Source organism: Schistocerca cancellata, chromosome 2 (genome assembly GCF_023864275.1).
Source record: "Schistocerca cancellata isolate TAMUIC-IGC-003103 chromosome 2, iqSchCanc2.1, whole genome shotgun sequence".
Classification (NCBI taxonomy): domain Eukaryota; kingdom Metazoa; phylum Arthropoda; class Insecta; order Orthoptera; family Acrididae; genus Schistocerca; species Schistocerca cancellata.
In genome coordinates this window covers 1,043,077,694-1,043,096,396 of record NC_064627.1, presented here as the reverse complement: position 1 = coordinate 1,043,096,396, position 18,703 = coordinate 1,043,077,694, and the positions used below count along the sequence as shown (strand labels likewise).

The window sequence follows — 18,703 nt, the reverse complement described above, 5'->3', positions numbered from 1 at the left end:
TTTAAATATAGATATATCGGAGGTCCGATGTTTTTGAGAACATCGACATTCCTAGTTCGTAGGCAGCTTTGAGCATAAATTCAGACTTGCGCGTCGCGAAAGGAGACAGTTATGGGATTTTGCAAAAGTGACCCTTTAACTGCGTTGTGGAGTGTACATTTTTTGTGGCGTGTACCGCACGGGTGCGCTCTGTCGGCTCTCTTTCAGAGTCGGACGAGGAGTTCTTCGACTGCTCGGCGGACGCGCCCGCTGGCGGCGGGGGCGGCGGCGACCGGCCGCGCCACTCGCTGTGGAACCGCCCCGCGGGCCGGCTGTCGCGCCACCCGCAGCTGCGGCTGCTGCGCACGGGCGAGCCGCTGTACGTGCCGGTGACGCAGCAGCACACGCCCAAGACGGAGGACCAGCAGCAGGAGGACGAGGACGTGCTCGTCCAGCTGGGCACCGACGAGCGCGCCGCCCAGCTGCGCGCGCGCATCATGAGCGCCGCCCTGCTCTCCGACATGGAGTGCTTCAAGGTGGGGCCCGCGTGATGCAGGTGGCGCCCCGCAGCGCGATATTCGTGTTAAGAAGTGGCGCCCCACAGCTCGTAAATGTTCCAGGATCCTCCTGATTTACAACCAAGACCTGCTTATAAAACTTCTCTATGGGAGAACGAGTTTCGGCCCCAGACCATCATCAGGTTCATATAAACGTTTACACCTTCATACTAAGGGATATGAAATCAGTCAGATAATAAAATCCATGGATTTATCACTGTCGTCACTTAGTATTATAAATTACATCGTCAGTCATAAAATTTGCAGACACTGCACTCCTTCGTGCTGTACCAACGTCCAGAATTAGCGTTACCAACAGAGACATTCTACATACTCTGCACGTATTCTACATAATGTGCAATACCCCAGTTCATAATGCTGATTTTCAACGTTAGTATAGCATCAGTGAGTGCAGTGCTGCACATTCTTTTATCTATTCATTTGTCGTATGGTTTCACACTGGACTCGCATTCGGGAGGACGACGGTTCAATCCCGCGTCCGGTCATCCTGATTGAGGTTTTCCGTGATTTCCCTAAATCACTCCGGGCAAATGCCGGGATGGTTCCTTTGACAGGGCACGGCCGACTTCCACCCCCATCCTTCCATAATCCAATGAGACTGATGACCTCGCTGTTTGGTCTCTTCCCCCAAATCAATCCAATCGTATCGTTTTTTAAGCATATTCTCTGTATACAAGTGAGGCACTTGAAACTGTTTGTCGGAATATTTGGCGAAATACACATCGGATTACAAAAAAATGTTGTTCGCCTCGAAGACGGACATCCATTGACATAACGTTCTACTCTCCTCCACCAAACCTGGGGTCGGGAGTGACTTCGAAATCCTAAATAGGAACCCCTATTTTCTATTGAGGATTTGGATTCTCCATGAAAAAATATGTAATTTTTGTGTGAAACATTTCTTTCGTTTCATGATAGGTGGTGCTGTAATCGGCAAATGTGGAAATAAGGTGGCAATTGTTACAAAACGGTACTATCTCAAACAAATGCACAACCGACTGGGCCAATCGAAGTACTTTTTTCATATTTTTGATAATGCTATCAAGTGAGACCTTCCACGATCGAATGACGCACAGACCGCGATCATGCGCTCAGTCCGTGGTTCAAATGGTTCAAATGGCTCTGAGCACTATGGGACTCAACATCTTAGGTCATAAGTCCCCTAGAACTTAGAACTACTTAAACCTAACTAACCTAAGGACATCACACACACCCATGCCCGAGGCAGGATTCGAACCTGCGACCGTAGCAGTCCCGCGGTTCCGGACTGCAGCGCCAGAACCGCTAGACCACCGCGGCCGGCAGTCCGTGGTCAGACTGTACATGTGTCTTAAATGATTCGAACTGTACACATCTCGTCCCAGTTGTTCCACGACGGTAACTACTGCAGAGAGGGTCGACAACATTACCGCGTACTTTGAGGCTCATAGAAATGCTGACGAAGCTCGTCAGAGGTTTTTGCTCCGCGATAGGAATGTTCGCAGTATTGTTCACCTGTTTACGCAAACAGGAAGTATTAAACCTAGAGAAAGAGTCCGACCACGGCCTGTGACAAACGAAATTAACGCAGTGGATGCTTTAGCTGCGGTTGCCGCAACTCCTCACATCAGTTCTCTGCAAACTGAGCGAGGTTTAGGAAATTCGCAAAGAAGTGCACTACGCATACTGCATGCACACCAATGGTATCCATTTCATTTATCGGTGCACCAAGAACTGCATGACGATGATGGTTTTCACAATCGCCTGAATTTCTGCAACTGGATACAGGAACAACTGGCAGTCAATGATAGTTTCATTTCACAGATACTTTCCTCCGATGAATCAAATTTTACGAATCGTGGTCAACTGAATCGACAAAATATGCATTATTGGTCAGTGGAGAATCCTCATTGGGTAAGGCAAGTTGAACATCAACGCTCATGGAGTGTCAGCATTTGGTTAGGTATTTTAGATACAAAGGTAACTGGCCCATTCATCGTAGAAGGTAGTCTAACTGGTCAAATGTACGGCGACATTGTGGATAATGTTTTACCCATACTAATGGACGACGTTCCACTTCAAACGAGACTGGATAAATGGTTTCAGCAGGATGGATGTCCAGCGCATTATTCACCACTAGCTCGAGAAGTTTTGAATCGAAACCATCCGGGTCGATACATTGCACGAGGAGGTCCTCAAACGTGGCCCACACGTCCACCTGATTTGACTTCTGCCAATTTTTTCCTGTGGGATTGGCTAAAAGAGAGAGTTAAATGTATGTACCAACAACCCCCGAAGATACGTGGCAGCAAATTCGCAATGAATGTGCGAAATTAGCACAGAGACACTAATACATGTCTGATTGTCATTCAGACACAGAGTTGCAATGCATATTAGAAACATTCCCGGGTTCGATTCCCGGCGGGGTCAGGGATTTTCTCTGCCTCGTGATGGCTGGGTGTTGTGTGCTGTCCTTAGGTTAGTTAGGTTTAAGTAGTTCTAAGTTCTAGGGGACTTATGACCACAGTAGTTGAGTCCCATAGTGCTCAGAGCCATATTAGAAACAACAGGCATCGAACAACTGCTGCCCTGAAACAGTTGTGAGGGGCAAGGGGACTCACAGTAATCAAGCACCCCCAGATCATGCGAGGCAAGGGGACTCACCAAAATCAGGCACCCCGAAGGGAACCCATTACTACTACCTCCAAGTCGTTGTTCCTGGGTAACGCGAAATGTAGTCTAAGAATGCATTGCAGGAGGGTAGAAGGTGTCACATGATAGCATTTTCCCAAATATCAAATAATGTACTTTGATTTTCCTAATCGGATGTGTATTTTTGTGAGGTGTTACCGTTTTGCAGCAATTGTTACCCTATATTCATGTGTGCCGACTATGGCGCCGTCTATCATGAAATGAAAGAAATGTTTCATACAAAAGTTACATATTTTCTCATGGAGAATCCAAATATCCAATAAAAAATAGGGTTTCGTATTTAAGAGTACAAAGCCACCCCCGTCCTGCCCCCGGGGGTCGTGCAGGGGGTCGAGCGTTATGTTAATGAATGTCCCTCTTGGAGGAGAACAACGTTTATGGCCACTTTTTTTTAATGCGATGTGTATTTCGCCGAATATTCCGACAAACAGTTGTAAATGGCTCACCCTGTATAAAAGGCAATATCCTGACAGACTGACTCAAAATCGCCCAGCCCATACCTATAAAGACAGAAACTTGAAGTTTGGTGCGTAGGGGTGTGTGTGGATCTTATACTGTAGGCATCGTTTAAGAAGGGAATGTCCGAAATCTCACACCTAAGGGGGTGTATTCCATCTCAACACTGCCAAAAGCTTTCTCCAAGTTAACAAAGTCTGTAAATGTAGATTTGCCTTCCCTTAACCTATCACCTAAGACAAGTCGTAGGATCAGTATCGCCTCGCATGTTTCTGCAGAACCCAAACTGATCTCCCCTGAGGTCGGATTCTACCAGTTTTTTCATTCTTCTGTAAATAAGTCGTGTCAGTATTTCGCAACCATGACTTACTAAACTAATTGTTCGGTAATGTTCATACCTATCAGCACCTGCTTTCTTCTGAATTGGAGTTATTACATCCCCTTACAGTCTGGGAGTATATCCCGTGTCTAATACAACTTGCATACTAGTTGGAATATTTCTTCTACGGCTCTATCTCCCAAGGCTTTCAGTAGTTCTAACGGAATGTTGCATATTCCCGGGGCCTCGTTTCGACTTGAGTTTTTCAGTGCTCTGTCAAATTCATCTCGCAGTGTCATATCTCCCATCGTCTTCATCTACTTCCTCTTCCCTTTCTATAGAACTGCCTTGAAGTACATTTTCCATGTATAGTCCTTCCAAATATTTCTCGCAAGTTTCAGCTTTCCCTTCTTTGTTTAGCACTGGTTCTCCATCTGATGTCTTGATATTCATACAGATGTTTCTTTTATCTCCAAAGAACTCAATTATTTTCCTGTAGCACGTATCTATCTTTCCGGTAGTTACAAATGCTTCTGTAGAATTCCATCAAATCATTCCTTCCTAGTCACTTTACGCTTTCTGTCACTTACAATTTTTATGCGTTTGTATTCCCTTTCGTCTGCTTCAGTTGCTGAAATGTAATATTTTCTCCATTTATAAATTCAATATTTCTTTTGATATCCAAAGATTTCTGCAAGGCCTTGTCTTTTTACCTATTTAATCCTCTGCTGCTTTCAATAGTCTATTTCTCAAAGCTACCCATTCGTCTTCTACTGCATTTCTTTCTCCTCTTTCTGTCAATCTTTGCCTAATGCTTCCTGTGGAACTCTCAACAAGCTGTGGTTCTTTCAACTTATCCAGGTCCTGTCTCCTAAATTTCCTACCGTTTTGCAGATTTAATGTACAATTCATAACCACTAAATTGTGGTCAGAGTCCACATCAGCCCCTGGAATGCCTTACAGCTTAAAACTTGGTTTAGAAATCTCTGTCGTACCGTTACACATGCAATCTGAAACCTTCCAGTGTCTCCAGGTCTCTTCCACATGTACAGTCGTTTTCATAATTCTTAAAGCAAGTGTTAACGATGATTAAATTATGCTCTGTGAAAAATCTGCCAGGTGGCTTCCTTTTTCATTACTTTCCAGCCGTTCATAATCTGCTATTTTTCTTTTTGTTCCTATTCTTACTACCAAATTCCAGTCACTCCACACAATTAAATTTTTCTCTCCCTTAACTATCTGAATAATTCGTTTTATCTCATCGTATATTCTTTCAGTCTCTTCATCATCTGCGGAGGTGGCTGACTACACAGAAGCGCCAAAGAAACTGGTATAGGTATGCATATTCAAATACAGAGATGTGTAAACAGGGAGAATACGACGTTGCGGTCGCCAACACCTACATAACACAACAAGGTTCTGGCGCAGGTGTTAGATCGGTTACTGCTGCTACAATGGCAGGTTATCATCAAGATTTAAGTGAGTTTGAACGTGATGTTATAGTTAACGCACGAGCATCTCCGAGGTAGAGATGAAGTGGATATTGTCCCGTACGACCATTTCACGAGTGTATAGTGAGTATCAGAAATCCGTAAAACATCATCTCCGACATCGCTGCGGCCGGGAACCAACGACGACTGAAGAGAATCGTTGAACGTGACTGAAGTGCAACACTTCTGGAAATTGTTGCAGATTTCAGTGCTGGGCCATCAGCAAATGACAGCATGCGAAGCGTCCAATGAAACATCATCGACATGGGCTTTCGGAGCCGAAGAATCACTCGTGTACCATTGATGACTGCACGGCACAAAGCTTTACGCCTCACCTGGGCCTGTCAACACCAGCATTGGACTGGGAACATGTTGCCTGATCGGACGAATCTCGTTTCAAATTGTATCGAGCGGATGGACGTGTACGAGTGTGGAGGCAACCTCATGAATTCATGGTCCCTGCATGCCAGCAGGGGACTGTTCAAGCTGGTGGAGGCTGTGTAATGGTGTGGGACGTGTGTAGCTGTGGTGACATGGGACCGCTAATACGATTCGGACAGATGACTCGTACATTAGAACCCTGTCTGATCGCCTGCATCCATTCATGTCCATTGCGCATTCCGATAAAATTGGGCAGTTCCAGCAGGACAGTGCGACACTCCACACGTTCATAAATGCTACAGAGTGGCTCCAGGAACACTCTTCTGCCCACCAAACTCCCCAGACGTGAACATTATTGAGCATATCTGCGATGCCTTGCAACGTGCTGTTCAGAAGAGATCTCCACCCTCTCGTACCCTTACTGATTTATGAAAAGCCCTGCAGGATTCATGGTGTCATTTCCCTCTAGCACTACTTGGGACACTGGTCGAGTCCATGCCACGTCTTGTTGTGGCACTTCTGCGTGCTCGCGGGGTACCTATGCGATATTGGGCAGGCGCACCAGTTCTTTAGCTCTTCAGTGTATTATCTTTTACTACCGTGGTGGCTGTTTGCTTAATGCCTGTCTTGGCTACGATAATGCATTTATTTAGATGCTCATAGTGGCTTACCCGCATTCCTATATTCTTATTCATTATAAGATGTGCTTCTGCATTACCTCTGTTGACTTTTATATTAATGATCCTGTACTCACCTGACGAGAAGCCTTGTTCGTCAAGCCACCGAACTTCGCTAACCCACAGTACATCTAACTTCCAAACTACCCTTTATTTCCCTTTTTAAATTTTCTAAACTACCTGCGCTAGTAATGGATCTAAAAATTCAGCTCCGAGCTGGAGAACACCGATTTTGTTTTTTCTGATGACGACATTCTCCTGAGTAGTCCCCGCACGTAGATCCGAATGCATAACTGTTTTACCTCCAGAATATTTTACCCAAGGAGATACCATCATCATTTAACCATACAGAAGAGCTGCACGTGTTTAGGAAAAATAAGGGATGTAGTTTCCCATGCTTTATCCGTTCCCAGTATCAGCACACCGAGGCTATTTTGGTTGATTTTACGAGGCCAGATCACTCAATAATCCGGACTGTTGCCCAGGCAACTGCTGAAAAGGCTTTTGTATCTTCTGAGGAGCCACAGGTTTGTCTGCCCTCTGCACAGGTGCCCTCTGTTGTGGCTGCCGTTATGGTACGGATGGCTGTTTGAGGGGCGCAAGACACCCCACCACGGCGAGGTCCATGGTTCATGTATCAGTCCATTATTTGAAATTATGCTGGTCGCAGATCTATGTAATCGGAAAGCGCATTCACAAGTGATGTCTCCATAGCCGTGAGTTTGGCGAGCTGACACCAGTAGCTCCCTACCTGCTGCGAAGTCGTACACCGCAAATTTTTGCAGGAGAAAGTCTGCAGTGGGGGCCGACTCGGTAGTTTACAGTGACTTAGGGATGTAATAATTCAAATGTCTTTTACGAATGATGCATTCTGAAAAAAAAAACAAGGTAGCTTATGTGTATGTGCTGAAATGTCCTTCCAGCAAGTCTTCGAAGCGACAGGCCTCATTTTACAAGGTTGCTTGGTCCCTTTCTTTATGTGACGCAGCAGACGGCACCATATGCACTTTTGGAACTAGTACCTATCTAATCGTTGCAGCATAGGAGTTACAAAAACAGGTCTCTGTTTGGTCTTACCTCTGGTTTTCCACCAATGAAAGGTTTCTTATCTGATCTAGGTGACGACGGCATGACTGTGTCTTTCTCTACTGCGTAAAAGACTGGAAGGTGCCCATGTTTGTACCCTTCAACAGTGTTGGACAATATTTGATAACTTTGAGAAAACGGAAGAGTATGTAAAAATACAGAATGAGCGTTACAGATGGGAGAATGGGACGTTGCATGTGGGCGCCCGTTTTTGGGAACCTTACGATGTATAATCTATCGAAACCCTTTTAATGCATTTCTGATGAGGGCTTAAACTGAAACGCGTGAAGTTGTATAGCTGTCCGCAGCTCGTGGTCGTACGGTAGCGTCCTTGCTTCCCGCGCCAGGGTTCCCGGGTTCGATTCCCGGCGGGGATGACTGGGTGTTGTGTGATGTCCTTAGGTTAGTTAGGTTTAAGTAGTTCTAAGTTCTAGGGGACTGATGACCATAGATTTTAAGTCCCATAGTGCTCAGAGCCATTTTTTTATAGCTTTAAAAAATGAATGTGATGAAGATTGAAAATCGAATTAAGAAACGTTTGGACAAATGAATAGTATGTGCCAGTCAACCATAATGATGTAGCTCTCCATACTAATGTGCGGTGTGCAAGCCTCTTCATTTCCGACTAACTGCCGGAACTGACATTCTTCTGAATCTGCGTATTATATTCATCTCCTGGTCTTCCTCTACAGTTTATACCGTTACATTTCCTTCCAGTTGTAAATTGGTGGTTCCCTTGATGTCTCAGAATGTGTCCTATGAACCGATCCTCCTCCTACTCAAGCTATAGCATAAATTAGTTTTCACCCCAATTCTGCTCGGTACCTCCTCATTAGTTACGTGATCTAACCATATAATCTTCACCATTCTTCTGTAGCACCACATTTCAAAAGCTTCCTTTCTTTTCTCTAAATAGTTTATCATCCACATTTCACTGCCATACGTGGTACACACCATACAAATACTTTCAAAAAAGTCATACAGATGTAACACTTAAATCTTCACCCAGTGTTAACGAATTCCTCTCCTTCAGAAGCGCTTTTTTTGCCATTGCCAGCTCCACTTTTTATATCCTCTCTACTTTCGCGATCATCAGTTACTATGCTGCCCAAATAACAAAACTCATCAACTACTTCAAGTCTCTCGCTTTTTAATCTAATTCTGTCGGCATCACCTGATTTCATTCGACTACATTCCATTAGCCTTGTTTTGCTTTAGTTGATGTTTATCTTATGTTCTCCTTTCAAGACATTGTACATTCCGTTCAACTAATCCTCCAAGTCCTTTGCTGTCTTGGCAAACCTCAAAGCTTTTATTTCTTCTCCCCGAACTTTAATTTCTACTCCAAAATTTTCTTTGTTTCCTTTACTTCTTGCCCATCTATAGTTTGAATAATATCGGCAATAGACTGCAACCTTATTTCACTCTTTTCTCAACCACTGCTTTCCTCTCTTGCTCCTAGACCCTTGTAACTGCCGTCTGGTTTCTGTCAAGTTGTAAGTAGCCTGTCGCTCCCTTTGTTTTACTCCTGCTACCTTGGGAATTTCAAAGAGATTATTCCAGTCAGCATTGTGAAAAGCTTTCTCTAAACCTCCAAATGCTATAAACGTAGCTTTGCGTTTCCTTAACCCTATCTTCTAAGAAAAGTCGTAGAGTCAGTATTGCCTAGCGTGTTCCTACGTACCTCCGGGATCTAAACTGATCTTCCCCGAGGTCGGCTTCTACCAGTTTTTCCATTCTGCTGTAAATAATTCGTGTTAGCATTTTGCAACCATGACTTATTTAACCGATATTTCGGTAATATTCACACATGACAGCACCAGATTTCTTCGGAATTGGAATTATTATATTCTTCTTGAAGTCTGAGGTATTTCGCCCGTCTCATACATCTTACACACCAGGTGGAAAAATTTTGTCATGGCTTGCTCGCCCAAGGCTATCAGTAGTTCTGACTGAATGTCATTACTCCCGGGGCCTTGTTTCGACTTAGATTTTTCAGTGCCCTGTCAAAGTCTTCTCGTAATATCATATCCCCCATTTCATCTTCGTCTACGTTCTCTTCCATTTCTACAATATTGCTTCAAATTCCTCTCCCTTGTATAGACCCTCTATATACTCCTTCCACTTTTCAACTTTCCCTTCTTTTCTTAGGGCTGGTTTACCATCTGACCTATTGACACTGACACAGCTGCTTCTCTTTTCTCCAAAGGCTTCGTTAATTTTCCTGTAGACGGTATTTATCTTTCCCCTAGTGATGTATGCTTCTAAATCCTTACAATTGTTCTGTGGCCATTCCTGCATAGCACTCTGCACTCCCGTCATTCTCATTGTTTAGACGTTTTTATTCCATTTCGCCTCCTTTATTTGCCTCATTTTTATATTTGCTCCTATCATCGGTTAAATTCAATATCTCCTGTGTAATCCAAGGATTTCAAGTAGCTCTCGTCTTTTTACCTACTCGATCCTCTGCTGCTTTCACTATTTCATGTCTCATAGCTAACCATTCCTCTTACACTACATACCTTTCTCCTATTCTAGCCATTCGTTGGTTAATGCTTCCTCAGAAACTTTAACAACGTCTGGTTCTTTCGACCTATGCAGGTCCCATTTCCTTGATCATATAGTACATAATTCCACTGACTGTTTTTGCATTGCTTCAGGCAGCCAATCCTGGAGCGGTCCTGGAGGACTTCATCCGCTGGTACTCGCCTCCAGACTGGAAGGAAGAGGACGGTGTGGATGAATTTGGTCAGAAGAAAGGTAGGCTGCTTCAGAAATCGCGGTTTGCTCTGCGAGTAATCGTGTTTGCTGTGCAGAACACACTGCTATAAGTTTTAATTCAAATGTTCAAATGTTTGTGAATTCCTAATTGACCAAATTGCTGAGGTCATCGGTCCCTAGACTTACACACTACTTAAACTAACTTACGCTAAGAACAAAACACACACACACACACACACACACACACACACACACACATACACACACACACACACCCGTGCCCGAGAGGACTCGAACCTCCGGCGGGAGCGGCCGCCCAATCGGTGACATGGCGCCTCAAACCGCGCGGCCACTATATTTTTTACTGTAAGCATTATAACGTAGGGCAACTCGTAGAGGAAGGTTAAGGTTTCCACATGTTGTTGAGATGTGGTGTAAAATTTTCTCGGTGTTCAAGGCGCATTGCGGCCGGAGTGGCCGACCGGTTCTAGGCTCTACAGTCTGGAACCGCGCGACCGCTACGGTCGCCGGCTCGAATCCTGCCTCGGGCATGGATGTGTTCTAGGGGACTGCTGACCTCAGAAGTTAAGTCCCATAGTGCTTAGAGCCATTTGAACATTTTTTTATTTTTTTAGGCGTATTATCTGTGAGTTAAAATTCACGCTTTCAAAGATATTCACCATCCTCATCGTCAGCAGCTAACCGACTGCCGGATCTTTCATTGTTTTCTTTATCCTTATTTCATTGTCTCGCCTGTCACGACAAAAGTGATCTGGCACGGTGCACTGATGCTATCAACAGTGAGCATTATTAAAATACACAAACATTGTTCCTAAAATAAAATAAAACAAAATGTGCGAGGGTGATTCAAATGAAAATCTTAAAAGTGAAATTCAGTTCCCAAAAGTTGGCAGAAGTTACCTTTCTGTTTCCAGCACTGACCAGTAGTCGGCAGCCCGTTGATGCGCCGCGGAAAGAATAGGAACTCTTGCCAATGAAAATGTCTTCGTCGCGGTGGACCTACACCGTGTTGCAGCAGCGATCTGTAATACGATTTGTGAGCAGTGAACCTGTTAAACCTGTGTAACTGCATTGCTGGATGAAAACACAGTTTAGTGTTTGTCCTTGCAAGCAAGTGTACGCTTGGAAAGGATAAAAAAGAATCGTAACCTTTGTGGAAGACGCTCCGCGCACGAACACATCCCGATGACAAACAAAAACGCTGCCGCATTGAAAGAGGCTGGAATGGAAAACAGGCGAATTAATGTAGACGAAATAGCCACAGTTTTCGCTGCTAGTTTTGGTTCAGAAGACAATATTCTCCATGATGTGCTGAGAGTCAGTAATGTGTGTGCAAGATGGGTTCCACGTCAGGTGACTTCTGAACTGAAACATCGTCAGGCCGATGATTGTGAGGATCTTTTGTGCCATATCCAGGTCGAAGATAATGGAGTTATGGACAGAATTGTTGCGAAAGTTGAAACCTGGGCGTACTGTCACTAACCCATAATGAAAAGCTCTAGCAAGTAATGGCGACTTAGCTCTCTGTCAAAACTAAAAAATCCGCCTCAACAACCGGCAAAAAAAGCCGTGCTCACTCCCTTTCTAGAGGCAAGAGCGGTAATTTTAGAGCGTTACATGGAAGTGCTGTAGAAGCTTGCTAGATACCCCATCACATCCATGAGGATCCTTGGTCTTCAGCGCTTTGATTATTGTTTCAGACTTCCTTGTGTCAGTATCACCGACGTGTACTTCACATAGTCCTCGAAAGCCATTTTCTAAGAGGGTTATTGAATCATTGTAGAAACTGTATTTTTATTTAATTAACCTGTTATATGAAGATAGTGAATGTTAAAATACTGAATAATCAGTAACAAAAAATTGTACTACATATTGACTTCATGGCTTAGTCCTTGTGCTGCTGGCCAGACACTTCTTTCACGACTGATCATGATGATTTAATTTTATCCCTAGAATTAGCTATTCTATTTGTATACCACATGCATTTTTCCCTCCGAATGACATTTTTAAACATTAGCAGTAGTTCTACGAATGCGACAAACAATGTTTCCGGGTTGCGCAGTTTCGAGTCTGGGTCCGGCATACATTTTCACTAGTCGCCGCTGATTCCGCATAAACTCCTCCAGATGCAGCTGATGGAATTAGTTCCTTTCCTTTCCCTTCCCTCCCCCCCCCCTAATGGTATTAGTTTCATATTCACCTCCCCCCTCCCCCCCCCTCCACACACACACACACACACACACACACACACACACACACACACACACACAGTACAAAATCTGTGTACCCCATCTGTCTGCGTCCAGAGTCAGTTCTATGTGCGAGTGTGAGAACGTTTCGTAAATGTTTGCGTAGCCGTCTCCTCAGCCCATTAATCAGTCACCCAGCTTGCCTGTTAGTGCTAGCACCCTGTTTTAAACGATCTAATGGAAAGCAGGTTTTAACGAGCATGAGAAATATCATGAGGAACACATTGTACTGTCTGCATAGATCACTGCACTAGGCAACACCGTGAGCAGATCATTGACAGTGACCAGTAATCCCTGATCGATCTGCTACGAAATCATCCCCGCCCTACACTGGGGAGTAAGCGACGTGGACTTTGGAATGGCCTTGTTTTGTTGCAAGAAGACAGTGCTCGTGCCTATACTGCCCCCTCAATCGTACCAACAATACAGGATTTGAAATTCTGTTGTCCCGAATACCTGCCGTACTCACCAGACCTAGCCCCCGTCTCCACCGACTTTCATTTGTTCGGACGACTGGAAGAAGCGCTGGAAGGCAAGCATTTCACAAGTGATAAAGAGGTGGAAACCGCGGTGCACGAGATTCAAAACCGAAAAGAGGTTTCATGCACTTTCGAAGCAGTGGAATGCGTTTATCACACGTCATGACGAGTGAGTAAAATAATTAGATATCTGTAGTTTTTCTGAATTTCCTCATTTTTATAATTATAAGTACTTGAGGTTTTCATTTCAATCACCCTCGTATAATATGCTCTTGTTTTGAGAGTTATTAATACAGCCGATACTACATTGCAAATTTGAATGAAAATATACTTTCCTCTTTAAAGTACAGGCAAACATGATACCCTTTACAAAAACAGAGCCACATCTACAAGTACAGAGCAGTAGGTGAGGAGGGTTGAAGGTGCTTTTTTTTTTTTTATAAATACAGAGTGTTTCAAAAAGAATATACGTATTACAAAATATTATTTTGTCCAAAATATCGATCGCTGCTCTTTGGCTTGGCTATTTGAGAAACGAATTCATAGTCTAGTTTATATTAATAGCCGCTAGATGTTAGTTGTCTTCTGTTTTGCTTGGCAACTGTCATATGTTTAAAATGGCTGCTCCGCAGCAGAAATCATTTTGTGTTCTCGAGTTTTCGAAGTGCAATTCCGTGATTACAGTGCAAAGACGTTTCAGGTTGAGATACCAAATTGATCCTCCGAATGGGTGGAACATTCGCAGATGGTATTGACAGTTTCTGGGTATAGGATATGCATGTAAAGGAAGAGGAAGAGTCCTGGCCGCCCTCGTGTTCCTGAAGACAATCTTGCACGAATTCAAACTGCTTTCAAACGTAGTCCTTCAAACTCAACTCGTCTTGACAGTCGGGAGTTACAGCTGCCTGCAACAACAATTTGGCGTGTTTTGAGACGTAGTTTGGTTACGAAGCCGTACAGGTTACAGCTGTTACAAGCTCTCCGTCCTGATGACAAACGCAAACGTGTGGCATTTTGTAACGAGATTCTTGATGCTATTGACAATGATAACACTTTCGCACAAGACATCGTGTTAAGTGATGAAGCGACTTTCCATGTTAGTGGTCAGGTAAACAAACACAGTGTTCGAATTTGGGGCCTACAGAACCCACATGAAGCCATTGAACGTGCACGAGATTCGCCCAAAGTCAGTGTGTTTTATGCGATATCACGATCATCTGTTTACAGCCCATTCTTGTATGATGGAAACACGGTTAACGGTCAGCAGTATCTCGCTATGTTACAAAACTGGTTGTTTCCGAGGCTGCACGAAGACAACTTCATTTTTCGACAAGACTGAGCGCCTCCCTTACGGGAGTCGCCAAGTGCGTGAATATCTGAATGAAACTCTACCGGAAAGTTGGATTGGTCGTCAAGGAGCTGGCGAGTTAGCATGTCTCAGCTGCGCTCCACGGTCACCAGATTTGACACCCTCTGACTTCTTCCTGCGGGGTTTCGTTAAAGACAAGGTTTATGTACCACCACTCCCATAAAACCTGGAAGAGTTGAAGAAATGAATCCGTACCACCATAACATCAATGACGAAGGAGATGCTTGCCCGAGTATGTGAGGAATTTGAATATCGATGTGATATTGTTCGTGTCGCTGATGGAGGACACACTGAACATCTGTAATCTGAACTCGAGAGGTTCGTAAATATATGTGTTAAGTTTCACATTCGTATGTCTTAAAGTTTAATGAATATATGCGTTCAAAATACATATATTCTTTGTGAAACACCCTGTATCTAAAACGACAGGTGTCCACAACGACAGGTGTCAGACTGTAACCTGTGCATTCGTCAGAATGCTTCACGTGAGACAGGAATATCGTCTGGGTGCAGATCTAGAAGTTAGGAAAATTCTCACAAAAATATTGGCTTGGTCGAAAATCACTGTGAATGCGAAAGGCACCCATTTACACAAGCAATTCTGGGGTAGCAAGAAACCACGGTAAGTGTGGTCGGTACGGAGGGAGAGCGCAAAGGCGGTTTCTCACACTTCAGTAGTGTAGTCCGAACCTGTGACAGGCTGCAGACGTCATGGAGACTTTTTTCGGTGACGCTCAGCTTCGTTGTCTCTGCCTCCCTCTTTACGTTGTCAAGGTATCGTGGCCCGGGGGGGAGGGGGGGCACTGAGGTAAAGGCGGACGTCGTCGGTATAGAAACTATATTCGCGCAAGAGAACAGAAGAGACGAGGAAAGCAATAGTGTATACGGTATTGACCCCTGCGGCACTCATAAGAGAACATGCTTCCAAGGCGCGACTTTTTATTCCCACAGAGAAGACCTTGGTGTCTGTTTTTCAAGTAGCTTTCGAAGCACAGTTTATCAAAATTTTAACTGTCTCATTTTTTTGTGATCGTTATGTCAAAGCTGGCGATGTCAATGCTTTGCTGAAGTTCATTACTATCCATATTATAGGCTCACTGGTTTCATGTTTAATTGAAAACGTGATGATAATTGTGTCCTTGGAGACTGTTGTGGTGGCATGCTTCAATAAAATCTTCACAATTTTCTAGCCACGTCACTTCAGACAAAGCACTCGCTATCGTTTTCAGGAGTAAAATCCACCAGTCGCAGAAGGAGTACCTTTGGACTATCCTATTTATTTATTGTGTATATGAATGATCTGTCCACACTACTGCCTTGTTAAATTCAGTTGTTTTCGCTCCTGCTGACCATGGCAGAGGCAGGCTTCGGAAACTCGAATGCTTATTCAAAATGACGCGGCTGGAAAACCGATAAAGTATGATTTATGATAATAATTGTTATGTTACACTACTGGCCATTAAAATTGCTACACCAAGAAGAAATGCAGATGATAAACGGGTATTCATTGGACAAATATATTATACGAGAACTGACATGTGATTACATTTTCACGCAATTTGGGTGCATAGATCCTGAGAAATCAGTACCCAGAACAACCACCTCTGACCGTAATAACGGCCTTGATACGCCTGGGCATTGAGTCAAACACAGCTTGGATGGCGTGTACAGGTACAGCTGCCCATGCAGCTTCAACACGATACCACAGTTCATCAAGAGTAGTGACTGGCGTATTGTGACGAGCCAGTTGCTCGGCCATCATTGTATCCAGAAAGGCCCGTACAGGACCTGCAACATGCGGTCGTGCATTATCAAATCAAACGGTTCAAATGGCTCTGAGCACTATGGGACTTAACATCTATGGTCATCAGTCCCCTAGAACTTAGAACTACTTAAACCTAACTAACCTAAGGACAGCACACAACACCCAGCCATCACGAGGCAGAGAAAATCCCTGACCCCGCCGGGAATCGAACCCGGGAACCCGGGCGTGGGAAGCGAGAACTCTACCGCACGACCACGAGATGCGGGCCGTGCATTATCCTGCTGAAATGTAGGGTTTAGCAGGGATCGAATGAAGGGTAGAGCCACGGGTCGTAACACATCTGAAATGTAACGTCCACTGTTCAGAGTGCCGTCAGTGCGAACAAGAGGTGACCGAGACGTGCAACAATGGCACCCCATAGCATCACACCGGGTGATACGCCAATATGGCGATGACGAATACATGCTTCCAATGTGCGTTCACCGCGATGTCGCCTAACACGGATGCGACCATCATGATGCTGTAAACAGAACCTGGATTCATCCGAAAAATGACGTTTTGCCATTCGTGCACCCAGGTTCGTCGTTGAGTACACCATCGCAGGCGCTCCTGTCTGTGATGCAGCGTCAAGGGTAATCGCAGCCATGGTCTCCGAGCTGATAGTCCATGCCGCTGCGAACGTGGTCGAACTGTTCGTGCAGATGGTTGTTGTCTTGCAAACGTCCCAATCTGTTGACTCACGGATCGAGACGTGGCTGCACAATCCGTTACAGCCATGCGGATAAGATGCCTGTCATCTCGACTGCTAGTGATACGAGGCCGTTGGGATCCAGCACGGCGTTCCGTATTAGCCTACTGAACCCACCAATTTCATATTCTGCTAACAGTCATTGGATCTCGACCAACGCGAGCAGCAGTGTCGCGATACGATAAACCGCAATCGCGATAGGCTACAATCCGACCTTTATCAAAGTCGCAAACGTGATGGTACGCATTTCTCCTTCTTACATGAGGCATCACAACAACGTTTCACCAGTTAACGCCGGTCAACTGCTGTTTGTGTATGAGAAATCGTTTGGAAACTTTCCTCATGTCAGCACGTTGTAGGTGTCGCCAGCGGCGCCAACCTTGTGTGAATGTTCTGAAAAGCTAATCATTTGCATATCATCGCATCTTCTTCCTGTCGGTTAAATTTCGCGTCTGTAGCACGTCATCATCGTGGTGTAGCAATTTTAATGGCCAGTAGTGTATATTGTAATGACAGTTTGGCCACATGGTCTTCATCTGTCTGTCTTATTTGCCTGCGCATCCTCCATGTGTTGTCAGCGCAACGTCGTCATCTTACGGTTTGTAATTTGCTCGTCGTTGAGACCACCACCCTGTTGTTGTGGCCAGGCTGCCTGAGCGTGCGCATGCAGCTGAAGGGCAACCCGTGGGTGGAGGCGTGGGAGGCGGCCAAGCCGGTGCCGGCGCGCCGGCAGAAGCGGCTGTTCGACGACACGCGCGAGGCGGAGAAGGTGCTGCACTGGCTGGAGGCGGCGCGGCCCGCCGACGTGGGGCGGCTGCTGCTGGCACCGCTGTCGCACGCCGCCGCCGTGGCGCTGCTGTCGCGCGCCGCCCAGCAGCCGCCGCTGCCGCGCCTGCCGCCGCTGCTCGCCTCGCTGGGGCGGCGCGCCGAGCGTCTGTCGCGCGCGCCGTGCGTCGACGTCCGCGACTACGAGGTCCGTACACTACCAACTGTTACGCGTGTCACACGCTTCTCTAAAACGCATTGCCTTTGCTGGATTGCGATTTAGGTTACATACCGGAGTAAGACCTCCGCTCAGGTTCTACCAGTCACAAAACGAGTGCCTCAGGGTTCAGTACTTGGACCATTTTTATTCTTTATAAACTGAAAAAAATATAAGCCTCTAGAAGAGGAGCAGGTACCGAAATGAATCTTCACGGACCAACAGGTTTGTGCTGTTGTTTCAGTGATCACAAAATCGAGCCAAATTTACAAAGAACTTAACACTATGAGTCCATTTATTAGTATGACAATCAACCAATCAACCACCTCTGTCTGGATGCATGCACTGATTTGGTTGGGAAAAATGTCATAAAACTGTTGTATTCACTCCTGTGTCTGTATGGTCCACAACCGTTGTAACTGGTCCGTGACATCTTGGACATCTGCACTGGCACAGAGTTGTCATCACAGCTGATCTCACGTCTGTTCCTTTGGGGCCAGATTCACGGATGTTGCAGTCCATGGAAGTGAGTCAGCACTGTGTAGATAGTAAGTAAGCACTCTTGGCATGTGTGGATGAGCGTTGTTTTGTTAAAAACACTGTTGTTGCATGAAAGGTAATTCTTGAGGGTACAGCATGTCCATGACATACTGTTCTGCCAGCAGAGTCCCGTCAATCATTATTACCCATGACTTGATGTCATACTCATCAC

General features: G+C 45.1%; 1 protein-coding gene across 1 annotated transcript in view; it reads left to right on the top strand.

Moving 5' to 3' along the window:
• The window catches only part of LOC126163022 (rab3 GTPase-activating protein catalytic subunit), a 477,254-nt gene that overhangs the window by 437,705 nt on the left and 20,846 nt on the right, over positions 1–18,703 (top strand). The window contains exons 10-12 of the mRNA XM_049919892.1: positions 208–515; positions 10,318–10,417; positions 17,657–17,982. Coding sequence (XP_049775849.1) covers positions 208–515; positions 10,318–10,417; positions 17,657–17,982 — 734 coding nt within the window. The remainder of the gene's footprint in view (positions 1–207; positions 516–10,317; positions 10,418–17,656; positions 17,983–18,703) is intronic.